This window comes from Lampetra planeri, chromosome 40 (genome assembly GCF_965212315.1).
Source record: "Lampetra planeri chromosome 40, kcLamPlan1.2.h2, whole genome shotgun sequence".
Classification (NCBI taxonomy): domain Eukaryota; kingdom Metazoa; phylum Chordata; class Hyperoartia; order Petromyzontiformes; family Petromyzontidae; genus Lampetra; species Lampetra planeri.
In genome coordinates this window covers 2,446,504-2,466,010 of record NC_136146.1, presented here as the reverse complement: position 1 = coordinate 2,466,010, position 19,507 = coordinate 2,446,504, and the positions used below count along the sequence as shown (strand labels likewise).

The 19,507-nt window shown below is 50.5% G+C and overlaps 1 protein-coding gene across 1 annotated transcript in view; it reads left to right on the top strand.

Moving 5' to 3' along the window:
• The window catches only part of LOC144731721 (fibulin-2-like), a 48,199-nt gene that overhangs the window by 8,595 nt on the left and 20,097 nt on the right, over positions 1-19,507 (top strand). The window contains exons 3-8 of the mRNA XM_078612914.1: positions 5,545-5,659; positions 7,932-8,061; positions 8,711-8,936; positions 14,065-14,166; positions 16,818-16,892; positions 18,325-18,423. Of these exons, the coding sequence (XP_078469040.1) occupies positions 5,545-5,659; positions 7,932-8,061; positions 8,711-8,936; positions 14,065-14,166; positions 16,818-16,892; positions 18,325-18,423 (747 nt within the window). The remainder of the gene's footprint in view (positions 1-5,544; positions 5,660-7,931; positions 8,062-8,710; positions 8,937-14,064; positions 14,167-16,817; positions 16,893-18,324; positions 18,424-19,507) is intronic.

Genomic DNA, 19,507 nt, shown 5'->3' with positions numbered 1-19,507 from the left:
GTGCCGGCCTTCAAGGAGCAGTGGGCGATGGAGGAGGCCGTGTGCTCGGTGGCAGATGACGGGGAGCTCAGCATGCTGATATGAGCTACCCGTCGGAGGCCGTCGGACTGCGCGAAGGGGCTGCGTGCAGAACGAGAGAGTGAGCGAGAGAGTGACCGAGAGAGTGACCGGGAGAGTGAGCGAGAGGTGGGGGTTTACATAAAGCAAAGTAAAATAAAAATACGAAATGATGAATGAAGCAAAGTGCCGACTACACCGAGCATCTTCTTGTTTCCACTGATCGTAAAAAAAAAGAGAAGGAGATGGGGGGCGTTATGTTGTGTTGGGGGGGGGGTGTTGGGGGGTGGCGGCATAAAAAAACCGCACATGGCCGGTCGCGAGAGGCGCGCGCACCAAACAGAAGGGCGCCCCCCCCCCAGCCAGCCCCCCAAGCGGTTGCGCAAGGCCCCACCGGGCCAGGCGGTCGACTGCAGTGCTCGGAGGGGGGGGGGGTGAAAAGCGGCCTTGAAGTGGAGCTGGTGCCACCGTGAATGACCCCCTCCATCCATACTCATTCTCCCTCCCCACTCCTTCCGCCCCCCCCCGCCCCGGAGTGGCGAGGTAGAAAGGCGGACGCTTGTTCGGAGTAACGGGACCTCTACCCAGTACCGGGGCGCGTGCGTGCGCACGCGTGTTCTTGTTTGTGCTAAACGATGTTGACCTGCCCCGGGGGTTTGGAACGTTCTCGTGGCACGAGCTGCGCCACGAGCGGCACGCGCTTTCGGACGTTTTCCCGACGCAGAGCTGAGAGGGATGAATTATTGAGTAGGAACAGGCAAGATTAACAACAGCAACAGCAGCAGCAACAGGACAAGACGTCGCGCATAGCTGCGGCTCGCGTGGATCGCGCGCGGTGCTGTTCTCTGACATCGCTAATTGTGTTCAGTTTGTTGTCCACACACACCACGCCTCTCTCTCGCCTGCACCATCTGATGAGCACGGTTGGATAGGTACGGTGCGAAAGATAGTTCTACACACATACACACATACAGAGCTGACAGGCCAACACCGATGGTGATTGCATCAGGACAAGTCCTGGCATCTCACGACAAGCCACGCAGGCGAACTTTAACCTATCGCTGCTCTTGAGTGGCCACGTAACGAATGCACTCCGCATTCTGTGGGCATCATCACGCAGACTGATATATTAATATCTTAATTTAAGGGTGTGTTGAATTATATATTAGACTTTGTATGCCGAAGTTCTGAAATAAGTGCTGGAAAAAAGTTTATTCTTTTTAATGTTGCGACAAATACTTGCCGTTTCCTCTCAATGAGCTCTTTGAATTTGATTGCCGCGTTGTAGATGTGGCATGATTTGCGTCCTTCCAACCCGGCACTCAAGAGCGAGGTTATCCTTTCATAGTCGTGAGCTTTCTCCAGGGACCCTGGGTTCTCTAAACACAAACTTAGCACCGATGAATGGCATCCGCCTCATGTCCAAATGCAGGATCCACCTGACAAAAAAAAACAATCTTAAGACTCAGTGAGGCTTTTCAGAATGAAAATGTATGAAACAGATATGTATTACGTTCTGGTTCTTTCGGTAAAGTCACGTAGAAAGAAAATAAATTAAATAATAGAATACGACGTTTCGATTGCAACACAAGCAATCGTCATCTTCATTGCGGCGAAACCATTCACGCTGCTGGGTGAACGGAGGCGGTGGGAAGTTTGGCGTGGGGTTTAAGGAACGTGAATAATCTTGATTTGAAGCTTTCGTGACTGCAGGAATCCATACTATTTGGTTCTTTCGGTGAAGTCACGTAGGTAGAAAAATAAAATAAATCACGACGCTTGTGTTGCGCCCGAAACGTCGTGATTTATTTTGTTTTATTCCTACGTGACTTTACCCAAAGAACCAAAAAGTAACGTGAATAATGTCGCAACTGCCGCAACGGGAGAACTGGCAACCTCTGAATTGGGAGCTCAACGTGTTGACCATTATACCAACGACATTGCGCGCATAACCAGTCGCGTTAGCATGTACACGCATTTGTGTTGTTATTGTTGTTCTTGTAGAAACGTTCCGACCGATTGTAACCCCTTGCACGCTTTCCCTCTACTCCCCTGAGCCCTTCTCTCTTACTTTCCTTTCTGCGAACGGCGCGCGTGTATACAAAGGGGGCCTCAGGGTTGCTTCTCCATTGCGCACGAGGTCATGCCACTGGGAGCGACTGTCAGCCGATGGAACTGTTTTGATTTTTGTTTAACTTTTTAAAAATGTTATGTTAACAGGTGAAAGGCCCCGACTGAGCTGTTTTTCAGAAGCAACCTGGCCACAAATGATAGCTCAGACGAAGTGGCTTATCGTCACGGGGAGATATGTATGAGCGGCCAAATGCTCTAAACGCGTGATGTCGATTCTAAATGCGAAGGGGGAAGCAAAAACCGGAGGACCCGGAGAAAAATCCACGTTTGCCACGGGGAGAGCACGCTGACTCTTACATACACAGCAGGCGTCAGGGTCGGGGTCGAACTCACGACCTCATGTATACCAGGCGAGGTAGTTAACATCTCCTATGTACCGTGGCGCCCCTGGTTTACACGGGGAGGGGGCATGCGGTTGATGGCCACAGTAAATCATCGTCGTAGTCCGTGGTACAGCTGATGAGGAGGAGGCGTCACGCTCGATCAGTCGTAAAAACACAGCACAAAGATCACGCCATGAGCACAGCGCACGCAATGCAAGGCGGGATAGTCAGTACCATTGCCAATGTATTCATAAGGGGGGTTGGGTCAGATCGCTGTAAGTATAAATGTGTCGTCACCCTCCACCACCCGACACAGGCATTAAGGGATTAATCACGCAAACAACGCGCCAATGATTTACTACTTGAGCCCACCGGTGTGTTGGAGAGTAAAACCACAACATTTACAATTTGAGTAGTACGACGTTTCGCTGGTAATTACATCCAGCGTCCACAACCTTGCTGGCTGTGTCGGGTGGCGGAGGGTTACGACACATTTATACTTACAGCGATCTAACCCAAAAACCTTTATTATTAATAATATTGGTCGACAAAGCCTACTACGTGTTAAATTGCCAATGTATGTGGAACTTCTTTTACGCCATACGTGACCACCCGTACTAATCGGCGGTGCGGGATTAATAATAATAAAAATGTGATTACGAATTTTTTTAAGTATTTGGCAGTGGAATTAAGGATGTTCATGACTAACTGCATAGTTAATAGTGCAATGAAACGACTTTAACGTTAATACGTGAACTAAAATAATCACAATAGAGCCGTTTTTTTAATGTAAAATATATATGATTAACAACAAGCCTGTTGGTGAATTAACTACATTCACAGGATTGTGAATGTAATAAATTCACCGACAAGAGGTCAATACAATCATTTAATAAATTCAAATAATAAATATAACACGATTGTTAACATTGCTCTGGGACGCTGCTGCTGCCATGCAGTGGCCGCGTGACGGACCTGCCACCCAGAAGGGGGTCACAGACTCGATCCAATCTCCAGGCGCGGCAGCTGTTAAACGACCGTGCGAGTTTCTTCAACGCGCCTCCCTCCACCTCTCTCCCTACAACTGTCCATCCAACAGCATGAGTCCACCACCACCACTACCACCCACACCGCCACGAGTCGTCAATGGGTGAGGTCCAGCCACGTGCGTCGATTGCCTCACCTCACGGGGGGGGGGGGGGGGGGGGAACGGTCCGGTGTGTGGGGGGGGCTCCCAAACGTGAACGCGAGAAGAAGACGCGGGTCCTGGCGTCACGGCCTCTCCCGTGCACACTGAGGCCCCTCTGTGTGTCTGTGCCCAGTAAGCACCACACGCCCGCCCGGAGTAACGCGTCGATTGTGAAAGTGTGTGTGGTGTGGTGTGTGGGGGTGGGGGGGTGTAGAAAAAAACACATCTCAAAGTGCCCCGTGATTGCACGGGTGGCGAGGTCGTGAGTCAACTCCGTGGCCAGGCGGGCAGCGAACAAGCACGAGCGCTAATCTGCGTAGCGTGGTGGTGGTGGTAGTGGTGGTGGTGGTTGGTGGTTGGTGGTGCCGGGAATAGCGACGCTTTGCCATGGGGAGCCGCTGGCGACGAGCTCTGCTCGTGCCGTGCGTCGCCCTCTGGTTCTTACTACAAGCAGGTACATTCCACGTTCCCGTGCCAGGAGGGCGGCGGCGGTTCGAGGATTGCTGCGTTACCACTCCGGTAACGCAGCAACGCTCAATCCCGACCCTGACGCCTGTTGTATGTTTAAGAGTCAGCGCTAGCGTGTGAGCGCCAGCGCTCGGGAGATGAGCGTATCGCTCAGATGAAGATCGCACTATGCCACGTGATCGTGGGGGTTGTTTGACCATACTTCACCACGTTGGTCTTTGCAGGTTGGCGCAGGGCGGGCGGTGCCCAGAACCGGTTTAGATATTGACGTTAACCGAGGCCGCGGATCCAACTCAGGTTGCCAGCTGCGTAGGGCAGTTCGCCGTGCCATCGCTGCACCCCAATGCACTACGTACATCACGTTGTATTGTTTTCAGCGAGCAAACAACCTTGCCCGATTTATACTCATTCAATAATTTATCGCATGAAAAAAACGTTTCGTTTTCTGCTCCCGAAGTTTGTCAAGCTACATGGCTCCAATTAAAAAAAGCCACACAAAATCGGCGGTCACTCTTCGCAGTCGCTCCACCCGCTTGAGAAGGGAGGCTTCATTACGAGGATCGCGGTGGCTAGGAGATGTTAAGTACCTCGCCAGGTATACAGGGGTCGTGGGTTCGATCTCGACCCTGACGCCTGCTGTATATTTGGAGTTTGCGTGTCTCTCTCGCTCCCCGTGGTCGCGTTGATTTTTCTCCGGGTCTTTAGGTTTTCCCCTCCACATTTAGAAACATGCGTTTTAGAGTATTTGGCTGACGTACATTTCCACGTGATAAGTCGCTTCGTTCAGCTATTATTTGGCACAGCCAGGTCGCTTCCGAGAACAAGCTATACAGCTCAGTAAACCTGGTAAAATAAATAAAAACCTGGTAAAATAAAATGTTTTAAATAGTTTTCATATGGATATCAGTGATATACCGACAATTGTCTGATTCAGATATTCAATGTGCAGTTCTTCACTTCAACATTTTCCAACGACACAGCAAGGTTAAGATTAAAACGCTGGAGGGGCTGATCAAATCGGTGGTGTGTGGTGATGAAAAAAGGAAGAATTTGTGGTCAGGTCGCTTCTAAATTTGTTTTAGCTATGCAGCTCAATGGGCCTGACCTGCTACAACATTTATATTTTTAGTTTGACGCGTAGGCTTTCGCGACCAATATTATTCATAATAAGAGTTTTTTTTCGTGTTAAGTATAAATGTGTCGACACATTTATACTTACGCGATCCAACCCCCCCTCCCCAAAAAAAAGCTTATCGCGAATAATTTTTGTTTAGGTTTATTCACGACAGGAAATGCAACGCCTCTTGTGTTTCCCTCCTCTTTGATTCGTGACAACCCCCCCCGTCCCCCTCTGGCCTGCACCCCCTGCCACAGCTTCTCTGGAGGAGCTGATCGGGAGCTGCTGTGACGAGGGACGATCCTGGGCTTTGGCCACGGGTCGCTGCGAGGACGTGGCCCCGAAAACTCGCGGAGCCACGGAAGAGTGCAGGTTCAGCGCCACCACCACCACCACCCCTCCGCACGCACCGATTTGCCCGCTCCACACCGCTGCCGTTGTCACCACTCGTCGTCGTGGGCAGCGCAAGCGTTGTTGGAACACCGTTGTCGTTCGCAGAGGCCGCGATCGTCAGCCAGTGGCAGCAGCAGCAGCAGCATCAGCATCAGCAGCATAATTATCATCATCATCAGCAGCAGCACCATCGTAACTACCAGTCTTTACCATCATCATAATCATGAGTAGCACAATCAGATATACCAGTCTTCATCATCAGCAGCAGCACCGTCATAATCACCAACAGCACCATCATCACTACCAATGTTCATCATCTTTTATGTTTGAAGCATGCTGCGAACTGCACGCTGGCTCACAACCCATTGCCTCTTGCACTCAAGGGATCGATATATAAATCGATAGGTAGGGGGCAGGGCCGTCTCGGGGGGGGGGGGGGGGGTTGCAGGGCCCCGGGGCAAACCCCACGGTGTTGTGCCCTCCGACGCCTCCAAACCAAACCGATCACATCTCACATCTCCCCCCTCCCCCACCGCCTCCCCCCCAAAGCGCGGGGCCCTGGACGGTCGCCCCGATTCGCCGTGCCCTCCCTAGGGACGACGTTGGGCTGGGGTTCGGTTAAAATCGCCGGTGGCGAAACGCGTCTTGATGACGAGCAGTTTGCGCGGGGGTTGCTCTGCTGGCGTGTCGGTTTCCTACTACGCACAACAACAGGAACAACTCAAATAAGACATTGGACAAACTCTCACAGCAGTGGGGTCCTCTTTGACAAAGAATGCTCCGTAATGTACTCGGCTGGGTTCATTGTTAGGCTACAGGGTTTCAGGCCAACGTTTAAATAAGCAGCCAGACAAAATGTCCGCGTAATTTTGTTTTTAATTCTGGCAGCAGAGGAACACAACAATCCCATCCCACCAAAACTACTTGTCAACCCTGCAGTCACCACAACGTGTTTCCCATTGATTTGAGGTCTGTTTTTTGGCGTGACAACCAGTGCCGGATTATCCTCGTAGCAAAAAGTAACATTTGCTACAGGCCCCGCGCTAGCTGGTGACGACTCAGTTGCGATGGTATCAACGTTGAAATGTCGGCTCGCAGGTCTTACGGCACGAAGGATGTGCAAGCAGGCGGTGTCATTTGATTGCAGGGGACAAGGCCGTAATATCTCCCCCAATATATTGCTATGAAAAAAATTGCTATGCTATGTAAATAAAATAAAAAACAATTTGCTAAACCTTGGCCACAATATCTGGACTTGTCTTCATATAAATCAATGCATAGATATATGTTAATGTGATTGTGGTTATATCTTCTTGGTTCTTTCGGTAAAGTCACGTAGAAGGGAAGTAATAAAATAATAAAAAATAATAAAAATAATTCTCACGACGTTTCGGCCACAACGCAAGCAGCTGTCCTCAGGTGAAACCAGGTCTGTCGAGGCGACAGCGTCTGAATGAAACAGCACACGTGCTTGGAGCATATATATAAGCTGGGTTATAGTTGTACTTTATCAATCCCTAATCTCTGCCATTACATACAATGAAACAAGCAATGGGAAAAAAGTAAAAACAGAGCAATTTAATACAATACACTATTAGACATTATTGTAAAAAAAAACAAGTCCATCCCATGTGTTAGTGAATTTTTAAATATTTTAGGCAGGAAATTAGTTTTCAAATTTAGATATTTTTTATGGGTTGGGACACCCTGGAAGATTTGGTCCCCCCCCCCTCCAATGTTGACTCCATGGCTACGTCCTTCGCTCGTGGCCAGCTCCAGATGCTGCCGCCCGTCGCTTCGTAAGGCGGGTAACCGCGCGGTGTCTACACTTCGTAGGGCTCGGCACAGTGACGTGCTGCGATTGTAATTCCAAGGACGCAGTGATTGATGACGCCAGCAGAGGTGATAAAAATTGGACTGCTGTTGCTGCTGTGATGATGATGATATACGTGTTATTAATGATGGTGATGCAGACGATGCTGATGATGTGGACAGTGCTGCTGCTGCTGCTACTTATCACGGTGCCGATGTGCGATTGATGCTGCAACCAATGATGATGAACGTGCAGAGAGTGCTATTGGTGATGGTGATACTGATGCAAGCCACCCTATTGATGGTGACGACGCAGCTACTGCTGTTTCTATTGCTGCATATAACGTTGCTGATGCTGTTGTTGATGATACTGCTGTTACTGCTGCTGCTGATGATACTGCTGTTGCTGCTGCTGCTGATGATGATGATATGGTTGCAGGATCACGCAGGAGCAGTGCTGCCTTGCTGCTGTGCAGGAGTCGCAGTGCGGAGCGGGGATCTCTGTGGCCAAGAGGAGCGGCTTCTGCACCGCTGAACCTTTGGATCAGTGTGGGGCCGTGCATTATAAGGTGTTACAGCCTTAATCATTATCATCATCAGTAGCGTGTCTGCATCATCATCGTCACCACCACTACATCATCATCATCATCACCATTATGACCTCCACAACTTCTTCAAAAACTCAACGCATGTTTCCAGGTAGTGGCCTTCCTTCATAGGCTATGGTTATGAAGAAGGACCATTGCCCGAAACGTCAGCTCTTTCACGTACTTCCTCTTTGGGACAGCGCCGTTCACGTGATGTGTTGAGTTCGTATCGTTCGGGGGGGCTTGTGCACCACCCTGAATGCAGCATGCAAGACACAAATGCGCTCAGTGCACGTGCTGGGTCAACGTGCCTCCGTGTCGCTGCTGCTGCGCACAGGAGGAGCGCTGCGCCTCTGTTGTGAGGGCAGCGATCATGTCGGCAGTGGCGAGAGATGAATTCACGCGTGTGTCTCTGCTGCCGCTGCTACTTCTGCCACTGTCACCACTGCCTCTGCCGCTGCTTTTGATGTCCCTGCCACTGCCCACGCTGCTACTGCCGCTGCTGCCACCACCACTGCCTCTGCTGCCCCTGCCGCTGCTGCTACTTCTGCTACTGCCTCTGCTGCCCCTGCCCCCGCTGCCCCCGCTACTTCTGCCCCCTTTTGCCGCTGCTGCTGCCGCTATCGAGCAGCAGTGCTGCGAGTGCTGCTCGCTGGGCCTGCGGGCCAGGCGACGGGGCCGCGGCTGCGAGGCGTCGCTGGGCTCCCTGGGCTCCCTGGGCTCCCTGGGTTCGCTGTGCGCGCTCGTTATGCGCAGCTGCTGCCAGGAGCCCGAGACGGCGGCGGCGGTGGTGACGACGGCCCGGGCGGCGGCTCTCGGGACCCAGATGTCCGTCGGTCCGGCGCTCAGCACCGCCGGTGAACTATTGACCTTTTTGTTGTTGTTGTTTGCTTCGTTTTATTTACGAGTTTGCCAGGTGTTAAGGGCCCCGCTGAGCTGCGTGGCACTTTTTTTGTGGGAAGCCACCTGGCCATCGCAAATGATGGCTCAAAACGAAGTGGGTTTATCGTCACGCGGCAACACAAACACTCTGAACGCGTGAGTTTCGATTCTAAATGTGGAGGGGAAAAAACCGGAGGACCCGGAAAAAAATCCACGCAAACTCCAAATGGGGAGGCGTAAGGGTCTGGATCGAACCCCCGACCTCCTGAATACCCCCCGATTAGCACGCGCGCTGGCTACGTACGGTGCGAAAGAAGTTACACATTCATCCATCTGGCCATCGCGAGCCACAACGCGTGGCCGCACGGTTACACGCAAGGAGCGTGAATCACGAGCGGCGGGGAATGCCTCGCAGGAACGTGGCCAAGGGACATTGTGTTGCAGCGATCGCACCCGGTATTACTTTTAGTTAACCACTTATCTCTGATACTGACTAATACTTGCTAGAATAAAGACACTTCCTAATAATGATGTTCATCTCGTGTGCCGTGTTCCCCAGCCAATGTCCCACCTGGCCATCGCAACATTGGCTGGGGAACGGATGGAACGCCGTGATCGTTACCGTCCGTCCTTATTCATAATTAATGCCCTCCGTGCATTGGCACGATCGGAATTTGTTTCCAGATCCAATTTTTTTTCTGCCGCAACTATGAATTACCGCGCGGTTGTCGTAGGGTATGAATTTAACAACAACAAGAACAGCAGAACGGACACATTGCAGGCACCCGTGCAGAGGCACAAACGCGCATTTGGTGGCTGAGATGAACGCAGCTCGTAGTAGGGTCCCTTCGACGGGTGAGTCGTTTAGATTTAAAGCTTTCGTGACTGCAGGGATTCATCTTCTTGGTTCTTTCGGTAAAGTCACGTAGAAGGAAAATAATAAAATAATACAAATAAAACATAATAAAATAATTCTCACGACGTTTCGGCCACAACGCAAGCAGCCGTCTTCAGACTCTGCCTTCTCGACAGACCTGTTCTCCACCTGAAGACGGCTGCTTGCGTTGTGGCCGAAACGTCGTGAGATTTATTTTATTATGTTTTATTTTTATTATTTCATTATTTTCCTTCTACGTGACTTTACCGAAAAAACCAAGAAGGGTGAGTCGTTGCTTGCTCTGGCTGGTAGGAGGTCCTGAGCGTTTGGGTCCAGTTACATCCAAGGGACGCTGCTGTTGCTGCTGCTCCTGCCACGGTGATTAAACAGTTAGCACACTTGCCCTTGATGGGCAATTTAGAGGTCGCAGGTTCAATTCCATCTCCAGGCATGGATGGTTGAACCAATTGAGCAAGCTTCTTAAATCCCTCCAACTTTGTCCATCCAGCAGAATAAATAAACTAAACTATATATGTTGTATTTGATCAGGTAAGGCCCACTGAGCTATATAGTTAAGCGACGTGGTCAAAAATGATAGCTCAACGAAGTGGCTTATCAGGTGCAAATTAATAGCAGCCAGATACTCTTAACTCATGTTTCTAAATGTGGAGGAAAAAAACAAAAATCCACGTGACCACGGGGAGAGAGAGACACGCAAACTCCAAATATGCAGGCGCCAGGGTCGGAGTCGAACCCACGTGACTGCCTGCATACCCGGCGAGGTAGTTAACATCTCGTCAACGTGGTCACAAGTCTTCTCCCTACTCAAAAGAGCATTGGGCGGTGCTCATCTCCGCTGGTGGAAATTCCGCATTCGCATGGCAAGGGGAAGAACTGGTGGTACTCATTGAATGATTGGTATTCTACTCCCCAACTGTAATTGCTCTACGAGTATGAAATCGTCAAACTCTCTCTTCCTCCCATCTCTCGAGACGCACGTGTTGTTCTTTCCACGTGCGCGGCGTCGTGTGGGCGCAGTCGCGTCGGGAGCTGCGTTGCACGTACAAATTGCAGATTCATTTTCAACGTAACCAACACGTGGTGGGCTGCAAGGATTGGGCCGAGTCCATCCACCCCCACCCCCCCCCCGGCATGAGACCTCGAAAACTTGACAACCAACTCGACTTTGCCGGAGCAGCAAACGCACCGCGTTGCGCGCATCCCGAAACCGACGGCCTTGACGGATAATTCTCTTCGCTGCCCGCGTTGCGAATCTTCAACCGCTCTTTCATTCCCTGCGGTGTGGGGTGGTGAGGTAGGACGGGCGGGGAGGGGGGGGGGTTGGTGGGGGCATTAAACGGACCCCTCCGTCTCGCTCGCCCCCCTCCCCTCGATCTGCACCCACCGTACGTATGCGTACATCGAACTTCTTTCGCGCCGTACGTAGCCAACCGTTGCTTTATTGGGGGTGCGGGGTGAAGGACTCAAAATGAAATGCAAAAAAGGAGTTCTAAAGAAATAGATTTTCAATCTTACATTTTTAAAGTGGCTCCGTACGGTGCAAAAAAGAAGTTCAACATTCGTACTCAAATCGCGTGATGATGCTGGATGTAATTACCAGCGAAACGTCGTACTACTCAGATTGTTAGTCTTGTGGATTTACTCTCCAACACACCGGTGTGCTGAAGTAGTAAACTAATTGGCGTTTTGTTTACGTGACAAATCCCTTACTGATTGGCTGTGTAGGGTGGTGGAGGGTTACGACACATTAATACTTACGCGATCTCACCTTTAAAACCTTTATTACGAGTAATATTTGGTCGCGAAAGCCTGCTACGCGTTACGCATTCGTACGCGCATGAATGGCGCCATCGGCTTCCTGTGAGTCGTCCGACGCACCTCCGTGCCGCGCACATCAACCGCGAGGCACCACGGGCGGTGCAACGATCAGGCTGGGCTAGCCCAGCGTGCCACACTCGCGTGCACCACCTTCCAATGCAGCAGCAGCATCAGCGGCATCAGCGGCATCAGCAGCATCAGTAGCATTAGCAGCATCAGCAGCGTCAGTAGCATCAGCGGCATCAGCGGCATCAGCAGCATCAGCAGCGTCAGTAGCATCAGCGGCATCAGCGGCATCAGCAGCGTCAGCAGCATCAGTAGCATTAGCAGCGTCAGTAGCATCAGCGGCATCAGCGGCATCAGCAGCATCAGTAGCATCAGTAGCATCAGCAGCGTCAGCAGCGTCAGTAGCATCAGCGGCATCAGCGGCATCAGCAGCATCAGCAGCATCAGTAGCATCAGCAGCGTCAGCAGCATCAGTAGCATCAGCGGCATCAGCAGCATCAGTAGCATTAGCAGCATCAGCGGCATCAGCAGCGTCAGTAGCATCAGCGGCATCAGCGGCATCAGCAGCATCAGCGGCATCAGCAGCATCAGTAGCATTAGCAGCATCAGCAGCGTCAGTAGCATCAGCGGCATCAGCGGCATCAGCGGCATCAGCAGCATCAGCGGCATCAGCAGCATCAGTAGCATTAGCAGCATCAGCAGCGTCAGTGGCATCAGCGGCATCAGCGGCATCAGCAGCATCAGTAGCATTAGCAGCATCAGCAGCGTCAGTAGCATCAGCGGCATCAGCGGCATCAGCAGCATCAGTAGCATCAGCAGCATTAGCAGCATCAGCAGCGTCAGTAGCATCAGCGGCATCAGCGGCATCAGCAGCATCAGCAGCATTAGCAGCATCAGCAGCGTCAGTAGCATCAGCGGCATCAGCGGCATCAGCAGCATCAGTAGCATCAGCAGCGTCAGCAGCATCAGTAGCATCAGCGGCATCAGCGGCACCAGCATCGTCAGTAGCATCAGCAGCATCAGCAGCATCAGCAAGGGTCAGCAGCGTCAGCAGCCACTCACATCCAGTCGTGTTATTTAATTTTAGTTTTTCGACTTTTGGCGTCCCACGCCTCTTGCGGCACCCACTGGTAGTCGGAGTTGTAGTACCATGGGTGGAAAAACCCCGACTTTTCCAGCGGCAGGCATCGGGTTTTTTCTTTAATACAATTAAACCCGATTTCGGGGAATTAAAACCTGGTTTAATGAATACGAAACTCGGATCCAAGGCTTAGGCTGCTTCCTCGTCGGTGCTGCTATCGTACTCGGGGGGCCGTCGGGCACGGGGTAGTCGTAGAATGCGGCGGGCAGGTTGGTCTTGATGAACACGAGCTTCTCCTCCACAATCGTGGGCGCCAGTGAGTTCCTTCGCTTGGAATGGATGAAGCCCATCGTTGAGAAGTGCGGTTCTGCAATTAGAACCAATTAAACCGGATTTCTCCCAATCTCAGATGATCGGGTTTAATATAAAAAGACAATTAAACCCTATTGTAAAAAACCCGACTGTGCCACCCTTGAGGCGTACGCCGTGGTTATTTTAAGGACACCTCCAACAAGCATTGCTCTTTTTAGTAGCCTACAGGAATTTGGTTTAGTCAACGGAGATAGAAATTTATACAAAAAAACATTATATTCGTATTTATTTAGGGGGGACATGATTGCCAATTGGTGTACACGTAAGACGGTCGTGAGTGATGAGTATTGTATGTAAATTATAACGATATTCTATGCAAGGTCTAGAATGCTCACGTTTGGCTTGAATATAGGCGATTATAAACTTATTTTTAAAACAAGGAAAAAAAATCGCATTTAAGCCTCCCAGAGATTAGAACGCACAGTTCAGTATTGGACGTACACGCAGGGCAGGGTCGACCCTAAGTTCGATGTCCGCTGTGAGTCTCGAGCCCAATGAAAATATAAAGGTAAAGGTGCAGCCCTGCACATCCTTGCTCATGGCCCTGCTGGCAAGGAGGGAGGGCCTCTACATGGAGTTTTCGTGTGACTCTCTCTCTCCCCGTGGTCGCGTGGATTTGTCTCCGGGTCCACCGGGTTTCCCCCCCTCCACATTTAAACTCAACACCACACGTTTGGAGTATTTTGGCTGCTATAAATGTCCACGTTGATCATAAGCCACTTCGTTGAGCCTTCATTGGTGATAGCCAAGGTGGCATCTGAAAAAAGAGCCGTACGATAGCTCAGTGGGCCTTACCTGGTTAAATAAAATAAAATGTTGAGCAGAGAATTTGACCCTCCCTGTGACTGACATCCAGTGCTGTAGCCCTCTTTTGTCCACGCCTCCTTGTCCACGTCTCCCGTGTCCACGTCTTCTTGTCGTCTGACAGCCCCCAGGGTCACGCTGGAGCCAATGGACGGCAGCGCTGAAACGTTGGATGGGAGCGCAGAGGCAATGGAGCCCGGGGCCACGGTTCCCAGCCACAGCATCGGTGAGGTCAAGAGGTTTTGTGGCCTCGAGCCGTCGATGAACAACAAAAGGAGTCGTATACCCCTCCCTCATTTAGATCTTTTTTTTGTTGGGGCAGGTGCCGTAGCAAACACCTATTAACCGACCACGTGGCTTCTTAGTCAGCAGTAGAGCGAGCAATCGGAAAGCTGCGAATTCAAATCCTGGTGCTGGGATCGACTGAACCCATCATCCCTCCGGGGTCGGTAAAGTGAGTACCACTTTGAGGGGAAGTCCAAAAGTGATTGTCCTATGGATAGACTCACCCTCGTCACGGGAATATGCAATTTCCACCACCAAGCTCAGGAATGAGCACCATCTCAATGCTCATTGGCGCAAGACATCACTGTTAAACATTTTTTATGACACTGGCCTGGTACAGGCGGAGCTTTATCCGCCCATACTGGTCATCCGTGAAAAATAGCCCCGTGGCTCATCCGACTCATCCAGTCTAAATAAAGATGATGATTCTGTTATGAGCAGCAACCAGGCCCGGATGCCTTTACCTTCGCAGCGCTGATGTTCATGCACCGCAGTGAATGCCAAATCTGAGGCTTCGTCAACCTAGAGGGGAAGCCGTTTTATCGGAGCAACCCGAAGAGCGACCCTCCCTTTGGCGGCAGAGGTCGCAAACGGGGTTTGATTCCTTACCCGTACCCGTACCCGGCCGCACCAGGGTCGAAAACGGGTACCTGTACCCTACCCGATACCTGGCTACCCGTACCCGGCCGGGTATCGGGTAGGGTACGGGTACGAGTACCCGATTGCGACCTCTGGGATGAAGCCATGTTGCAGGCACGGGTGGGTTGATTCTAGGATCTTGAATTATGAGAAGAGACAAGACGTTGGGAAATGAGTGACAAACGGTTACTCACCGGTGACTCACGGCCTACCCGTACCCGTACCCGGCCGCACCAGGGTCGCAAACGGCTACCCGTACCCGGCCGGGTACGGGTATCGTGTAGGGTACGGGTATCGGGTACCCGGTTGCGACCTCTGTTTGGCGGGCACCCGATGCAGGAGCTGGCTCCTGGGTTCAATGTCGCCACCTGCTGGCTCTGCAGGGTACGGCAAGTCCTGTCGCGAACAGGGCCGTTTCGTGTCCACCGGTGCTGCAATCTGTGTTCTCCTGTTTCTTGCCACCAATGTGACTGTGAACGGAGCGGGGCAAAACATCCCAACAAAGGACCGCAGAACTTGGGCAATTGACGGGTTTGGCTCTGGCCGTGTTCCCCACTCTAGTCCGATGTCCCGCGCCTCTGCGAAAACTGCGCGCGAGAAAGTGGACAGCGTTGTGAGATGCAGTGGGCACGAGCGATGCGATCTAGAATAAAACGCGATTATATTTAAGGGACGCAATGATTTTAATGTATTCGATTGCAGTTGTATGTGTTTTGTGAAAAACGATGTTGCTCAATGTGACGACATTTTGATTTGCATGAGCCGAGTCATTTCATACTTTGGGTTTCTATCCATACGTGGTTGTAACTGATGCAAAACTCCAAATGTATTTACTATATACATTACTAATTCATAGTGATGATGTACATTTTTTATCGGTAAACCAGCCGAAGGTACAAATGGATTCTTACGCAGCAAAAAAAACCTAATGCTTGCCACATTATACTTCTCACTTAAGGACATCATTGAACGCTTTTGGGGCAACGTTGCAAAATAGTTTTTTGTTAAACATTTGGACTGAACAATATTATTGAACTCCGCGCACGCTTGTCCACGCATTGACGACGGAAAGCTGCGTCGCGTTGTTTCCTTGTTTGTTGGCTCGCTCCGCGTGCCGCCGCCGACTTCGCCCTCCGCTCCATCCCGCGTCGAATGTTTGTCTCATCGGCAGAGGTGTGGACTCGAGTCATGTGACTTGGACTCGAGTCAGACTCGAGTCATGAATTTGATGACTTGCGACTCGACTTGGACTTGCATAACAATGACTTTGTCCCACCTATGAGATGTGGACTCGAGTCATGTGACTTGGACTCGAGTCAGACTCGAGTCATGAATTTGATGACTTGCGACTCGATTTGGACTTGCATAACAATGACTTTGTCCCACCTATGAGATGTGGACTCGAGTCATGTGACTTGGACTCGAGTCAGACTCGAGTCATGAATTTGATGACTTGCGACTCGACTTGGACTTGCATAACAATGACTTTGTCCCACCTATGAGATGTGGACTCGAGTCATGTGACTTGGACTCGAGTCAGACTCGAGTCATGAATTTGATGACTTGCGACTCGACTTGGACTTGCATAACAATGACTTTGTCCCACCTCTGAGATGTGGACTCGAGTCATGTGACTTGGACTCGAGTCAGACTCGAGTCATGAATTTGATGACTTGCGACTCGACTTGGACTTGCATAACAATGACTTTGTCCCACCTATGAGATGTGGACTCGAGTCATGTGACTTGGACTCGAGTCAGACTCGAGTCATGAATTTGATGACTTGCGACTCGACTTGGACTTGCATAACAATGACTTTGTCCCACCTATGAGATGTGGACTCGAGTCATGTGACTTGGACTCGAGTCAGACTCGAGTCATGAATTTGATGACTTGCGACTCGACTTGGACTTGCATAACAATGACTTTGTCCCACCTCTGCTCATCGGGCAGCAGCAGCAGCAGCAGCAGCGGACGTGGAGGCGTTCAGTGGCGAAGAGGACGCGGCCGCAACGGAACTCTGCCAAGGTCACGCGCTGCTCGAGCCCTCGTCACCCACGGCGCGTTTCGCGGCGCGCCGTCGTGTTTTCCCGTCAGCATTTCGGGGGCGCTTTAAAAACGCGAAGATGAAAAGGCAGGAAGGTTCAGTGCAATTCGTGTGGTTGCGCACGTACGTACATTGAACTTATTTTGCACCGTACGTAGCCGACCGCGCTAATTGGAGTTTGCGGGGGAAGGACAGCAAACTAAACACAAAAAGCAGTTGTAGATCAATGAAGAATTTAAAGCGCACAGCTCCAGTGGTGTACCAATAGCTGACGGAAGAGCGTTCCAGACGGCCGCAGAAGCGCGTCTGAAAGCGCGCGATGCGGTGACCGTCTTTGATCGATGAAGAAGGGTTCATTGCCCAAACGTCGCTAATTATAGAAATGTTTTTGAAGTTCACGGTGTTATTGACGAGTAAGGGCTCAGTAATAAGACAGTACGAGTGATGATGATCGTCATTGTTATGATGACCGTGATATTTTACATCATGGTTTTCTCGAGCATAAGCGGCCAGCAACAGGCAGCACTTGTGTAAGAGATAAGAGTCGATAATTGTATTCAATTAAGCGAGGTTTTACGAACTTGGTCAAGGAGACGATGGGAGGGAATTACATTTTTCTTCTCTTTTTAGCACAGGCCAATCAGCCCAACATGCTCAGCGACCAGCAGCTGACAGCGCTCTTGTCATAAAAAAGCAATAATTTACTTATCACGTTTCTTGCATTCTGGGTAAGGTTATGATGACTTGGCGACGGAGATGATAGTGAGAGGGAATTCTATAGTGGAGCAGTGCCTTGGTTAAGGCGCCATGTAAATTAAAATAAGATAAGAGGGAAGAAGTCGTGATCGAACACCTTTGGCGTCACATAGAGAGCGCGAATGAACTGGACAAAGCCGACGTGAATTTCGACTGCACGATGCACTCGGCACTCGACATTTAGAATCAACGTGCGCTCAGAGCTTTTGGCTGCGACGCATTTCCGCACGACGATGAACCACCTCGTTGACCTGTCATTTGTGACATCCAGGTCGCTTCTGAACAAGAACTGGATAGCTCAGTGAGCCTTGCACATGGTCAAATAAAATAAAATAAAAACTTTAGTGCGTAATTCGCCATGTGCTCGGTACATCGCATAAACCGGAACAAAGGAAGGTGGCATAGAAACTAGCAGTAAGTTGTAAATATTGACTTAACGCTTTCGTGACTGCAGGAATTCCTATTCTTGGGTCTTTCTGATGACGACCGCTTGCTTTGCGATCGAAACGTCATCGTCTTTTGCGATTTTTTTGCGATTTTCTTTGAACCTATCGACGTGACTTTACCGAAACACCCAAGAAAATAAATAGTTAATAGTTTTAAAATAAGTTTAACCCATCCCACCACCCCCCCCCCCTCCATTTGCGTGCATACCAGGAGGTGCTTGCGCCCAGCTGTGCCACGCGACGGAGCAAGGCACCGTCTGCACTTGCAACGCAGGCTTCCGCGAGCGAGGCCCAGGGGATGCTTGTGCCGGTGGGCACCGCAGCGGCGCGCCGTTTACTCGGCTAGGGACACGGACGCGCGCACGTGCGGTCAACACGGGGCCTGACGCTTCGCGATAGACGTCTTGGTTCACGGTGGCGAGGTGTTAGCTATCTCGCCTGGTGCACAGGAGGTCGTGGGTTCTATCCCGACCTTGACGCCTGTATGCTTGGGGTTTGCGTGGTGTCTCTCTCCCCGTGGTCGTGTGGATTTTGCTTGGGGTTCTTCGGTTTCTCCCCCCGCACCCCCCCCCCCCCGCATGGGTTTAGATGATTTGGCTGTGATTCGTTTCCACGTGATAAGCCACTTCGTTGAGCTATCATTTGTGGCCAGGTCGCTTCTGAAAAAGAGCTACATAGCTCAGTGGGCCTTACTTGGTAAAATAAAGAGTAGTGTAAGTTGAAATCGTTTAGTTTGATTTCGTATTTGAACATCTTTTACACCTCCTGTATTCTCGGCAGAATGGGTAACTCTGATTTTTTTTCATCATGTCAATGCTAATCTACGTATAGTCTTAACAAATATCAGCAAAGCTCCGTTTCTGTGTCTCCACGCATAGACACAAACGTGTTTTAGTCTATCACTCTCATGGCTTTCTACAGCATGATCTTAGCAGATTATCTCAGCGAATGGTGGCACGGTAATCATCATTTAAAAAAAATAATTTCATAGTTCAGCGCTCGTTTATGTATGTGTGTGTGTTGAACTTCTTTTGCACCGTACGTAGCCAACCGTGCTAATTGGAGGTTCGGGGAAAAGACAGCAAACTAAACACAAAAATAAGTTCTTAACAAATTAGTTTTCAATTTAAATTTGTGCCCAGCTGTGCATGGCTCCAGTGGCTTCCTAGATAGGTATTTATTTAAAGACGGTCACTGCATCGAGTGCTTTCAGATTGGCTTCTGCAGCCGTCTGGAACGCTCTTCTTTCCGATATAAGGAAGCTCCCTTTAAATCTAGATTGACAACTCATTTCTTGAAAATAGTATTTTTTGGTGTTCAGTTCGTCGTCCTTTCCTCCCGCACCTCCGAGTAGCACGTTTGGCTACGTACGGTGCAAAAGAAGTCCAACATGC